Consider the following 14,220-nt stretch of genomic DNA (forward strand, 5'->3'; position numbering starts at 1 on the left):
CTTGGAGAGGGTGCAGAGGAGGTTGACCAGGATGGTACCATGGATGAGGGACTTCAGTTATGTGGAGAGATTGGAGAAGCTGGGATTGTTCCCCTTAGAGCAGAGAAAGTTAAGAGGAGACCTAATAGAGGTGTTCAAAATTATGAGGGGTTTTGAGCGAGCAAGTAGGGAGAAACTGTTCACTCTGGCAAGTGGGTCAGTAACCAAAGGTCACAGATTTAAAATAGTTGCAAAAAGAACTAGAGGGGAAATGAGGAGAATTGTTTTCACACAGAGGGTTGTTAAGATCTGGAACGCACCATCTGAAAGGATGCTGGAATCAGGTTCCATAGGAACTTTCAAATGGTAATTGGACATGTACTTGAAGAGGACTAGTTTGCAGAGTTCTGGGGATAAAGCTGGGGTTTGGGACTAAATTGGACAGCTCTTTCAAAGAGCCGGCACAGACATGATGGGCCGAATCACCTCCTTCTGTGCTGTTAGATTCTATGATCAGTGTGAAGTCGCTGGTGTCTCTTAAGGATGTTAGAGCTTTTAAAGCTCTTCCCACAGTCAGAACATTGAAAGGGTCTCTCGTCAGTGTGAACAAGCTGGTGTGACAGGAGGTGGGATGACTGAGTGAATCCCTTCCCACACACAGAGCAGGTGAAAGGCCTCTCGCCAGGGTGAACTCGCTGGTGTTCCTTCAGTTCCCAGGGGCTTTTAAAGCTCTTCCCACAGTCAGAACATTTAAAGGGTCTCTCGTCAATGTGAACTCGCTGATGTGCCAGCAGGTGGGATGACTCAGTGAATCCCTTCCCACACACAGAGCAGGTGAACAGCCTCTCCCCAGTGTGTAGGTGTTGGTGTCTCTTCAGCTCCCCGGAGCTTTTAAAGCTCTTCCCACAGTCAGAACATTTAAAGGGTCTCTCGTCAGTGTGAACTCGCTGATGTGCCAGCAGGTGGGATGACTGAGTGAATCCCTTCTCACACACAGGGCAGGTAAACAGCCTCTCCCCAGTGTGTAGGTGTTGGTGTCTCTTCAGCTCCCCGGAGCTTTTAAAGCTCTTCCCACAGTCAGAACATTTAAAGGGTCTCTCGTCAGTGTGAACTCGTTTATGTACCAGCAGGTTGGAGTGCTGAGCGAATCCCTTCCCACACACAGAGCAGGTGAACGGTCTCTCCCCAGTGTGAACTTGTTGATGTACCAGCAGGTGGGATGACTCAGTGAATCCCTTCCCACACATGGAGCAGGTGAACAGCCTCTCCCCAGTGTGTAGGTGTTGGTGTCTCTTCAACTCCCCGGAGCTTTTAAAGCTCTTCCCACAGTCAGAACAGTTAAAGGGTCGCTCGTCAGTGTGAACTCGCTGATGTGTCTGCAGGGTGGATGACCGAGCGAATCCCTTCCCACATTCAGAGCAGATGAATATCCTCTCCCCAGTGTGGAGGCGCTGGTGTTGCTTGAGCTCCCGGGGGCTTTTAAAACTCTTCCCACACTCAGAACATTTAAAGGGGTTCTCTCCAGTGTGAACTCGCTGGTGTCCCTTCAGCTCCCCGGAGCTCTTAAAGCTCTTCCCACAGTCAGGACAGTTAAACGGCCTCTCATCAGTGTGAGCTCGCTGGTGTTGCTTCAGTTCCCCAGGGCTTTTAAAGCTCTTCCCACAGTTAGGACACTGAAATGGTCTCTCATCAGTGTGAACAAGCTGGTGCCCCTTCAGCTCCCTGGAGCTTTTAAAGCTCTTCTCACAGTCAGAACATTGAAATGGTCTCTCATCAGTGTGAGCTCGCTGGTGTCCCTTCAGTTCCCGGGGGCTTTTAAAGCTCTTCCCACAGTCAGAACATTTAAAGAGTCTCTCCCCAGTGTGAACAAGCTGGTGTCCCTTCAGATCCTGGGGGCTTTTAAAGCTCTTCCCACAGTCAGAACACTGAAATGGTCTCTCATCAGTGTGAACAAGCTGGTGTCGCTTCAGCTCCCGGGGGCTTTTAAAGCTCTTCCCACAGTCAGAACATTGAAATGGTCTCTCAGCAGTGTGAGCTCGCTGGTGTCCCTTCAGATCCTGGGGGCTTTTAAAGCTCTTCCCACAGTCAGGACAGTTAAACGGCCTCTCATCAGTGTGAACTCGCTGGTGTTGCTTCAGTTTCCCGGGGCTTTTAAAGCTCTTCCCACAGTTAGGACACTGAAATGGCCTCTCATCAGTGTGAACAAGCTGGTGTCGCTTCAGTTCCCTGAGGCTTTTAAAGCTCTTCCCACAGTCAGAACATTGAAATGGTCTCTCATCTGTGTGAACAAGCTGGTGTCGCTTCAGCTCCCGGGGGCTTTTAAAGCTCTTCCCACAGTCAGAACATTGAAATGGTCTCTCATCAGTGTGAGCTCGCTGGTGTCCCTTCAGATCCTGGGGGCTTTTAAAGCTTTTCCCACAGTCAGAACACTGAAATGGTCTCTCCCGAGTGTGAACTCGCTGGTGTGTTTGCAGGTGGGATGAACAAACAATTCCCTTTCCACACACGGAGCAGGTGAACGGACTGTCCCTTGTGCGACTGCGCTGTTGAACTTCCAATGCAGATGGGGAACTAAATCCCTTCCCACCGTCCCCACCTTTACCCAGTTTCTCCCCGGTGTGACGGTGCATGTGTCTCGCCAGGTCAGGTGATCGGCTGAATCCGCGTCCACACACTGAACACGTGTGCGGTTTGTCATCGCTGTGATCGCTGCTTTCTCCTTCCATGTGCAAAGGCCGATGATATTCAGGTCTGGATGAATTGAGCGACTGTCAGATCTTGACATGACGTTTGGTCTGAGCTTCCTGCCTGTAACTGCTCCACTTCTATAACCCTGTAAAATGTGATCAGAAAAGGATCAGAGGCAAACTGTTGTTTAATTTTCCCCTTTCCGAACACAGGGGCAGTGAAGCTGATTTTAAGGCCCCAGCTGCTGCACAGGTTGGTTGAAAGGATCAGCAGTAATGGCGGCTGTAATACCCACAAGCCCCTGCGCTCCAGAAAGTGCTCTGTTGACGCTGAGTCCCGCGCATGTGCTCATTGCCCCCGCGCTCTCCCTCCTGCTCCACAATCGCCCGTCCCGATCGGTCCGCAACGCGCATGCTCAGCACACAAAACCCCACGGTTGGAACACCGGGCGCGCATGCAGAGCCGCAACATCTGGTACGTGTGCACGGCTCAGGTGGGGGCGAGTCGGTGTTTAATCTCGGCCGCCAGGGAGGTGCGCATGCGCAGGACGACCCAACATTCTTCCTGTCAGCAATCACTCCCTCGTTTCTTTAAAAAAAACAGAAAATGCTGGAAATGTTCAGCAGGTCAGGCAGCATCTGTGGAGAGAAAAACAGAGTTAACGTTTCAGGTCGATGACCCTTTGTCAGAACTGCTTGTTCTTTAGTGTGAGCTGTGACTCAGTTGGTAGCACTCTCACCTCTGAGGCATAAGGTTGTGGGTTCAAGTCCCACTCCAGAGACTTGAGCACAAAAATCTAGGCTGACACTCCAGTGCAATGCTGAGGGAGTGATGCACTGTTGGAGGTGCCATCTTTCGGATGAGACGTTATACTGAGGCCCCGTCTGCTCTCTCAGGTGGATGTAAAAGATCCCATGGCACTATTTCAAGAAAGAAAGACTTGCATTTATACAGTGCTTTCATGACCACCAGATGTCTTGAAGTGCTTTACAGCCAATGAAGTACTACAATGGAGTAGTCACTGTTGTAATGTGGGAAAGAGCAGGGCAGTTATCCCCAGTCTCCGAGCCAATGTTTATCTCTCAATCAACATAAAAAGATAGGTTATCTGGTCATTATCACATTGCTGTTTGTGGGAGCTTGCTGTGCGCTAATTGACTGCCGCATTTCTTACATTACAACATTGACTACACTTCAAAAGTACTTAATTGGCTGTAAAACACTTTGGGATGTCCGGTAGTGGTGAAAGGCGCTATATAAATGCAAGTCTTTCTTTCTTCACTGGTCTCACCAGCAACCTCTTCTAGCTGATGGTTGATTGACATTACAAGAGGATTTGAGTACAGGAGTAAAGAAGTCTTACTCCAATTATATCGGGCCTTGGTGAGACCACACCTGGAGTACTGTGTACAATTTTGGTCTCCTTACCTAAGGAAGGATATACTTGCCATAGAGGGAGTGCAACGAAGGTTCACGAGATTGATTCCTGGGATGGCGGGACTGTCGTATGAGAACAGATTGAGTAAACTAGGCCTGTATTCTCTTGAATTCAGAAGAATGAGAGGGGATCTCATTGAAGCATACAAAATTATTACAGGGCTTGATCGGGTGGATGCTGGGAGAATGTTTCCCTTGGCTGGGGAGTCTAGAACCAGGGGCCACAGCCTCAGGATAAAGGGTCGGCCATTCAGGACTGAGATGAGAAGACATTTCTTCACACAGAGGGCGGTGAATCTTTGGAATTCTCTACCCCAGAGGGCTGTGGAGGCTCAGTCATTGGGTATATTCAAAACAGAAGTCGATAGATTTCTGACTAGTAAGGGCATCAAGGGATACGGCGATAGGGCCGGTGAATGGAGTTGAGGTCGATGATCAGCCATGATCTCATTGAATGGCGGAGCAGGCTCGAGGGGCCGAATGGCCACTCCTGCTCCTACTGAGGACAGCGAGAGTCCGTGCATGCGCACGCGGGACGGCGGTTTGGGCCGAGTCCGGCACAGCGGCCCCTCCCGGTCCCCAAGGGTAATAACCGCGCATGCCCGGAGGAGACCAACCCCCCCTCCCCCACTCGGAGCTGCGCCTGCGCACTCGGATCCTGTCGGACAGAGTCATAAGAACATAAGAAATAGGAGCAGGAGTAGGCCAACTGGCCCCTCGAGCCTGCTCCGCCATTCAATAAGATCATGGCTGATCTGATCCTAACCTCAAATCTACTTTCACTCTCCATCCCACCCAAACCCATGTGATCTCCCGGGAGAGGTGAAAAACCAGATAAAAAACCCAATGGCCAATTTGGGAGAAAAAATCTGGGAAATTACTCTCCGACCTATCTAGGCGATCGAAACTCGTCCAGGAGATCACTCTGTCCCTGTATTTCCTGCAGTGCTTACCTTCTGTAAGAGGTGATCTCCACCCCAGCCAGGAACAGGCCCAATTTACTCTTGAAGGACTCCTAGTTGGCAGCCTGTTCCCGAGGTCTCCACTAATCCCTGTGAATAGAACGATCTCCTGAAATCTAACACAGAATTAGAACACAAAAGTAGGAGCAGGACCAGGCTACATGGCCCCTGGGCCCGCTCCGCCACCCACAGGGCCATGACCGATCCGAACCTAGACTCATGTCCAATTTCCTGCCCGCTCCCCGTAACCCCTAATTCTCTTTACTTCTAGGAAACTGTCTATTTCTGTTTTAAATTTATTTAATGATGTAGCTTCCACAGCTCTCTGGGGCAGAAAATTCCACAGGCCTACTACCCTCTGAGTGAAGAGGTTTCTCCTCATCTCAGTTTTGAAAGAGCAGCCCCTTATTCTAAGATTATGCCCCCTAGTTCTAGTTTCACCCATCATTGGGAACATCCTCATCGCATCCACCCGATCAAGCCCCTTCACAATCTTATATGTTTCAATAAGATCGCCTCTCATTCTTCTGAACTCCAATGAGAAGAGTCCCAATCTACTCAACCTCTCCTCATATGTCAACCCCCTCATCCCCGGGATTAACCGAGTGAACCTTCTTTGTACTGCCTCGAGAGCAAGTATGTCTTTTCTTATGGACACCAAAACTGTATGCAGTATTCCAGGTGCGGTCTCACCAATACCTTGTACAAATGTAGCAATACCTCCCTCTTTTTATATTCCATCCCCCTAGCAATAAAAGCCAACATTCCATTGGCCTTCTTGATCACCTGATGCACCTGCATACTAACTTTTTGAGTTTCGTGTACCAGGACCCCCAGATCCCTTTGTACTGCAGTACTTTCCAGTTTCTTGCCATTAAGATAATAACTTGCTCTATGATTTTTCCTGCCGAAGTGCATAACCTCACACTTTCCAGTACTGTATTCCATCTGCCAAATCTCTGCCCACTTACTTAGCCTGTCTATGTCCCTTTGCAGGTTTTTTATGTCCTCCTCACTTTCCCTCCCATCTTTGTATCATCTGCAAACTTTGATATGTTACACTCGGTCCCTTCCTCCAAATCGTTAATATAGATTGTAAAGAGTTGGGGTCCCAGCACTGACCCCTGCGGAACACCACTAGTTACTGATTGCCAGTCTGAGAATGAATCATTTATCCCAACCCTCTGCTTTCTGTTAGATAGCCAATCTTCCACCCATGCCAGAATATTACCCCCAATCCCGTGATTTTTTATCTTGAGCAATAATCTTTTGTGTGGCACCTTGTCAAATGCCTTTTGGAAGTCTAAATACACTATGTCCACTGGTTCCCCTTTATCCACCCTGTATGTTATGTCCTCAAAGAACTCAAGCAAATTTGTCAAACATGACTTCCCCTTCGTAAAACCATGCTGACTTTGTCCTATTAAATTATGTTTATCCAAATGTCCCGTTACTGTCTCCTTAATAATGGACTCTAAAATGTTACCAACCACAGATGTTAGGCTAACTGGTCTATAGTTTCCAGCCTTCTGCCTACTACCCTTTTTAAATAAGGGTGTTACATTAGCAGTTTTCCAATCTGCCAGGACCTTTGCTGAGTTCAGGGAGTTTTGGAAAATTATTACCAATGCATCCACAATCCCTACCGCCACTTCCCTCAAGACCCTAGGATGTAAGCCATCAGGTCCAGGGGATTTATCCGCCTTAAGTCCCATTATTTTACCGAGTACCACTTCCTTAGTGATTTTAATCGTATTTAGCTCCTCCCCCCCAGAGCCCCCTGTTTGTCCAGTGTTGGGATATTCTTAGTGTCCTCTACTGTAAAGACTGATACAAAATATTTGTTCAGCGTTTTTGCCATCTCCATGTTTCCCACCATTAATTTCCCAGTCTCATCCTCTAAGGGACCAACATTTACTTTAGCCACCCTTTTTCTTTTTATATAACTATAGAAATTCTTGCTATCTGTTTTCATATTTTTTGCTAATTTACTTTCATAATCTATCTTCCCTTTCTTAATCAATCTTTTAGTTATTTTTTGCTGTTTTTCAAAGACTTCCCAATCTTCTATCCTCCCACTAGATTTGGCTACCATATATGCCCTTGTTTTTAGTTGGATACTATCCTTTATTACTTTACTTAGCCACGGATGGCTGTCTTTTCTTTTACACCCTTTTTTCCTCAGTGGAATTTTTTTTTTTGAAAGTTGTAAAATAACTCCTTAAATGTACACCACTGATCATGTACCACCTTACCCTTTAATCTATTTTCCCAGTCCGCTCTAATCAATTCCGCTCTCATACCTTCAGTCTCCTTTATTCAAGCTCAGTACGTTTGTTTGAAATCCAACCTTCTCACCCTCTAATTGAATATGGAATTCAACCATGTTATGGTCACTCATTCCAAGGGGATCCTTTACTAGGACATTTTTAATTAATCCTGTCTCATTACACAGGACCAGATCTAAGGTTGCTTGCCCCCTGGTCGGTTCAGTTACATACTGCTCAAGAAACCCATCCCTAATACACTCAATGAACTCTTCCTCAAGGCTGCCCTGCCCAATTTGATTTGTCCAGTTAATATGAAAGTTAAAATCCCCCATAATTATAGCTGTTCCCTTATTACAAGCCCCAACTATTTCCTGATTAATACTCCGTCCAACAGAGTTGCAACTGTTAGGAGGCCTATAGACTATGCCCACTAGTGTTTTTTTCCCCTTATTATTCCTTATCTCCACCCAAACTGTTTCACTATCCTGATCCTTTGACCCAATATCATTTCTCTGTATTGCAGTGATTCCTTCCTTTATTAACATAGCCACCCCACCTCCCCTTCCTTCCTGCCTGTCCTTCCTGATTGTTAAATACCCTCCTATGTTTAATTCCCAGTCATGGTCACCCTGCAGCCATGTTTCTGTAATGGCCACAAGATCATACCCATATGTAGTTACTTGTGCCATCAACACGGCCATTTTGTTACGACTGCTACGTGCATTCAGATAAAGAACCTTCAAATATGTTTTGTGACACTTAGATCCTGCTTTTTCCCCTTTTACTACTTTACCTTTTACTCCATACATTCTGTCCCTTCCTGACACGCTCTGGTTTTTAATTCCCCCACTGCTACCTAGGTCTATGACCTTCTCCGTTGTCATTTTTATTATTTGCTCTCTTGAAACCTCCCCCCCACTAATTAGTTTAAAGCCCTCTCTACAGCCCTAGTTATATGATCCGCCAGGACTCTAGTCCCAGCACTGGCCAAGTGAATTCCGTCCCAACGGAGCAGCTCTCTCCTGTCCCAGTACTGGTGCCAGTGTACCAAGAAGTAAAACCCATTTCTCCCACACCAATCTTTGAGCCACGCATTTAACTCTCTAATTTTATTTGTCCTAGCCAAATTCGCTCGTGGCTCAGATTATTACCCTTGAGGTTCTGTTTTTTAATTTGACCCCTAGCTGCTCATACTCCTTTAACATAACGTTCTTCCTTGTCCTATCTACGTCGTTGGTACTGTAAAGTCTGTGGGTTATATGGTGAATTAATACGCAGGCTACAAGAGTAACTTTAACAGGACTTTACTATTCGAAGGTCAGGGCGAATCTGCCCAATAAATCCTTACACAGCACTTATATACCGGTGTGGTCACCACCGGTATTACAGTATACAGTAGCCAAGATAAAGTAGTGCAACCCTTAAAATAGTTCTCTTAAAGGTGGAACGTTACATACACTACAATCCTCCCTTTTTAGGTTAACAATATATACATATTCCCATTAATATAACATCTTAACATATATACAACTTTATGTGAAACAGTTCACAGATTCAGTCTCTCTGGAGGCTTCCGGACTCTGTCCGGATAACGCCTCGGTGGTGTAGTCGTTTTCGGTGGTGTAGTAGGTTCTTCTGGCAAGGTCGATTCGGCTTGAAGGACCGTTTCAGGTTCATCGGATTCCAGTATTACTGGATCGGAGGTAGATGCTCTGGGTATCTCTGCTTCAACATTAGACGTATAGAGTTGTGGAGTAGGTTGGGCCTTTGTGGATGGTTCTATGATCTGGTCAACATGGCGCCTTATTATGCTTTCACCAATGTCCACGGTATACATCAACGGTCCTAGCCTTTTTCCAATAGTTCCCGGCTGCCATTTCTCGGTACGGTAGTCCCAGGCCAAAACTTGTTGACCTATCTGAAAGGATCTAGTTGGCCTTTCATTCATGCCTTGAAATTGCCGGTTCTCTACGTCCCGTCTCACGTTTGGCTTAATCAAATCCAGCCGGCATCTTATTCTTCTATTGAAAAACATCATGGCGGGAGTTTGGTTTGTGACCGCATGTGTCGCATTCCTGTACGCCAACAAGAAGTTATCTACCTTATGTTGTAGATTTATGTCTTCATTACCCATGGCCTTTATGGCCTTCTTGAAGGTCTGGACAAACCTTTCAGCTAATCCATTGGTGGCGGGATGGTATGGGGCGGACGTATAGTGCTTGACCCCATTGCTTTTTAAGAACTTCCTGAATTCTTCGGACACAAATTGCGGTCCATTATCAGAACAGATCTGTTCAGGCAGCCCATTCCTGGCAAATATGGTCCTTAATACTGAGATGGTTTTTTCCGTGGTGGTGGAGGACATTTTTATTACCTCCGGCCACTTGGAGTGTGCATCTACCGCGATTAAAAACATTGAGTCCATAAATGGACCAGCAAAGTCGATATGTACCCTTTGCCATGGAGATGAGGGCCACTCCCATGGATGCAGAGGAGCTTGTGGTGGCGCGTTTTGGACCTTCTGGCATCCTAGACAGCTCTTGGTTATTTCTTCGATGTCTCCATCAATACCTGGCCACCACACAAACGCTCTGGCTAGGTTCTTCATTTTCACTCCACCCAGATGCCCCTCGTGAAGCTCCTTTAGTACTTTCTGCTGGAGTTTGGGTGGAATCACCACTCTAGATCCACACATCAAGGTTCCTCGGCACACTGACAGCTGTTCTCTTCTGTGCGAAAATGCTGGCAGCATTGGTTCGCCATGTACTGGCCATCCCTCCACCGTTAAATCGTAGACTCGTGAGAGAGTCGGGTCATTTCTTGTTTCCTTTTCGATCATGGAATTTGTTACTGGTAGACATTCCACTATGGTTGAGTGGAACATCTCCACTGGGTCCACTGTAGTCGCCTCTTCTTCCACTGGCAACGGTAGGCGCGATAACCCATCAGCATTTCCATGCTGTTTGGACCTTTTGTATTCGATGTCATATTGGTGTGCCCCTAGTAGAACGGACCACCTCTGTAGCCTTTGTGCTGTCATAGTGGAAACGGCCTTGTTAGGGTTGAATATGGACTCCAACGGCTGGTGGTCTGTCAGCAATGTAAACTTCTTGCCCTGCAGGTAATGATTGAATTTCTTTACTCCCCACACAAGGCTGAGAGCCTCCCTATCTATCTGAGCATAATTTCGCTCAGCGGAGGTCAATGATCGGGACGCAAATGCGACTGGCCTTTCCGAGCCATTTGGTAACTTGTGTGAGAGTACAGCTCCAATACCATAAGGGGAAGCATCACAAGCTAGACGAAGAGGTAGCGTTGGGTTGAAGTGAGCCAACACTTCCTCAGAGGTAATCAACGCCTTGCTTCTGCGAAAGGCCTTCTTACAGTCCTCGCTCCACTTCCATGGTACTTCTTTCCGCAACAGAGCATTCAGCGGATGCAGCACCGTGGATAGATTTGGCAGAAACTTATGGTAATAATTAATCAACCCCAGAAACGACCTCAACTATTGATACATTTTCTGGAGCGGGGGCCTTCACGACCGCTTCGATCTTGTCAGGTGACTTGTGCAGCCCCTCTTGGTCAATGACATGACCGCAGTACGAGATCCGTTTCTGGAAGAACTCACACTTCTGGCGATTAACTCGAAGGCCATATTCCTTCAACCTGGTGAGCACCAGTTTCAAATTTGTGAGGTGTTCCTCCTCGTCTTCTCCCGTAATCAGGATATCGTCCAAGTAACACTGAGTGCTTGGAATACCCTGTAAGACCTGCTCCATGGCCCTCTGCTAAATTGCTGGAGCCGAAGCTACTCCAAAAACCAGTCTATTATATCGATACAAGCCTCTGTGCGTGTTGATTGTGAGATACTGGCGTGACTCTTCCTCGACCTCCATCTGTAAATATGCTTGTGCCAGGTCTATCTTGGTGAAGTGTTTCCCGCCAGACAATGAAGCAAAGATATCCTCAATCCGCGGAAGCGGGTATTGTACCGTGTGAAGCACCGGATTAACTGTGATCTTGAAGTCTCCGCAGATGCGGACCTTCCCCGGTCCCCCTGGCTTGTTACTTGATGAAGACTTCATGATGGGAACAATGGGCGTGGCCCATTCACTCCAGTCCACCTTCGACAGTACCCCTGCACGTTCAAGCTCTTCCCCTGCCTCCACAGCAGGTCGTATCGCGTAAGGTACCGATCTGGCTTTGAAAAATTTTGGGCTTGCATGTTCTGCAATCTTGATTTTTGCCTTAATTCCTCTCAGTGTTCCCAGTCCCTGCTGGAATACCTCTTTAGCCTCGTCCAATATTCTGGACAACCGTTCAGGTTTGACATCTTTCTTTCCGAAATCTACCGTCATTGTGTTTAGTGAGTGCCAGTCTATCTTTATTTTCCTGATCCACTCCCGTCCCAGAAGTGGTGGACCTCCCTCGGGTAGTACATATAAGTCCATTCCTTGGTGATCTTTGCCCTTGTGTCTCACCTTGACTTTTATCTTTCCGATGGGGTATATTTTATGCCCCGTGTATGTCTGCAATACTATCTCCGTATCCCGTAGGGGAATATGTTTGAATAACTTTTTGTAATCTTGTTTATTCATGACCGTCAACGCCGATCCGGTGTCCACTTCCATCTTCACTTGGACTTTTGCAATCTGCAGTGTGACCCAGATAGTTTGTCGGTCAGCTTCTTTACTCACATTGTGAATCCTCAGACTACCCAGTTCCTTGCTGTTGGGGTCTGAATCCGAATTCAGTTCATCTGGACTCTTCACAGTCACCTTATGTACCTTTCTGTACTTCTTCTGCGGTGACCTATTGTTGCTGGTCTTCTTTCCTGACCGGCATACTTTAGCTATGTGACCAAGTTTGCCACATTTTCTACATTCCTGGTTTTTAAACCAGCATTGGTTCTGGTCGTGTGTTGTCTTCCCACAACGGTAACATTTCGTTGTACCCGAAGTCATTTGATCCACACTGAGTACCACTGTCTTCAGCTGCATTTCCGCCGTGCCTCTCGCTGCGGCTTCGTGCGATGCTGCAATAAGGACAGCCTTATCAAGTGTAAGATCGTTCTCTTCGAGCAGTCGCTTTTGTGTTCCTTCCTTCGACATCCTGCACACGAACTTGTCTCTCAGTGCCTCTGTCAGATTTACCCCAAACTGACAGTATTTTGCTAGCCTACGCAGTTCAACCAGGTACTCCGCGTTGCTTTCCTCCTTTAGTTGCGTTCTCCCGTAAAATTTAGCTCGTTCCGCTAACATCAGCGGTGTGGGGTTCACATGATCCTTCAGGACAGCAACAATATTAGCGAAAGACTGATCCGCCGGTTTAGCTGGTGATAGAAGATGCTTCAATAACCCGTATGTCTTCGCACCCATTGAGTTTAGTAAGGTTAGAGCTTTATCATAATTTGCTATCTTATTGACCTTACAATATATCTCGATGCGTTCTACATACGTGGTCCAATCTTCCACATCAGAATCGAATTCGTTGATGTTGCCACGCTTAGGCATCTTCACTATCTTTTTGAGAAACCACAACGAATTTGTTCGTTACTTTTTTTTCCAAAAATGGCGGTTTCCCGCGCTTGTCTTCTTCCCCGCCCACTTTCAAAATGGCGGTTTCCCGCTTCTGTCTTCTTCCCCGCCTACTGGCGGCTTCCCGCGTTTCTTCCCCTGGCTGGAGGGGTAAGCTTTCCTTCGGGCGACGACCGCTGGCTTTCGGAGTTCGCAGCCTGCGCGCCGGCTTCAGTGCGTTCCTTGTTCCCTTTTCTCGGCAGGGCAACCGGCGCTGGGGACAACCCGTTGACGGCGAACAGTTCCAGCCGCTGGCTGAATCTCCTTGGTCTCCCTCGCTCGGCTCTGTCTCTCCCGCTCGCTCGGGCTCTGTCTCTCCCTCAGCGGCTTCCAATCGCGCCTCCCAGCCCTCTCGCAGTCCGGTCCTTTCCACCCCCGGCTGCGGCTGAGTTCTCCGCGGTTTCTTATTTTTATTTCTTCCCGCGCCTTACGATCCCGGTCGCAGCGCCTCGCGGCCTCGGTAGCTGCCCGGCCTTTCGCCGGTCGCGGTCGAGCTGTCTCACGACGCTGTTGCGTCTCCCAGCCCGCTTGTAGCCCAGTCTCTCACACCGGCTGCGTTCCCGCTTGTATCCCGGTCTCTCACACCGGCTGCGTTCCCGCTTGTACCGCGGCTTCCGTGCCCTACGCTGCCCCAGTCTCAGCGCCTCGCGGCCCGACTTCTGTCCGGCTCCTTTCCCCCGACCGTGGTCGAGTTCACCGCCCTTATCCTCCGTTTCTTTTTATTTTCCCCCTACTCACAGTCAACGTGGCCGACTTGCTTCTCTTGGCTGATCGGCTCACTCAACGCCGTGGCAGAAGGGACAATAACAGCCTGTTGCTGATGGAAGGCTTCGTGTCTGAATCCTTCCTTCTTCCTTGCTCTGCAGACTCGAGTCTTCTCTCAGCAGAACGACGAGGGCGGGTGCCTCTTCTCGACGCTCGTTAACTGCTTCGGGTGTGTCGCTGCCGCAGGGTAAGATCGAACCCGTCGCCACTGTAAAGTCTGTGGGTTATATGGTGAATTAATACACAGACTACAAGAGTAACTTTAACAGGACTTTACTATTCGAAGGTCAGGGCGAATCTGCCCAATAAATCCTTACACAGCACTTATATACCGGTGTGGTCACCACCGGTATTACAGTATACAGTAGCCAAGATAAAGTAGTGCAACCCTTAAAATAGTTCTCTTAAAGGTGGAACGTTACATACACTACAGGTACCAACATGGATCATGACAACTGGATCCTCCCCCTCCCACTCCAAGTTTCTTTCCAGCCCAGAAGAGACGTCCTTAACCCTGGCACCAGGCAGGCAACACAGCCTTCG

General features: G+C 47.9%; 1 protein-coding gene across 1 annotated transcript in view; it reads right to left on the reverse strand.

Moving 5' to 3' along the window:
- The window catches only part of LOC147119478 (uncharacterized), a 16,092-nt gene continuing 1,872 nt past the window's right edge, over positions 1-14,220 (reverse strand). The window contains exon 2 of the mRNA XM_085985019.1: positions 1-2,812. Within this exon, the coding sequence (XP_085841145.1) occupies positions 480-2,705 (2,226 nt within the window). The 5' untranslated portion in view covers positions 2,706-2,812 and the 3' untranslated portion in view covers positions 1-479. The remainder of the gene's footprint in view (positions 2,813-14,220) is intronic.

The sequence above is a fragment of the Somniosus microcephalus genome, chromosome 4, assembly GCF_052327205.1.
Source record: "Somniosus microcephalus isolate GS21.2 chromosome 4, FLI_Smic_1.0, whole genome shotgun sequence".
NCBI classification, from domain to species: Eukaryota; Metazoa; Chordata; class Chondrichthyes; order Squaliformes; family Somniosidae; genus Somniosus; species Somniosus microcephalus.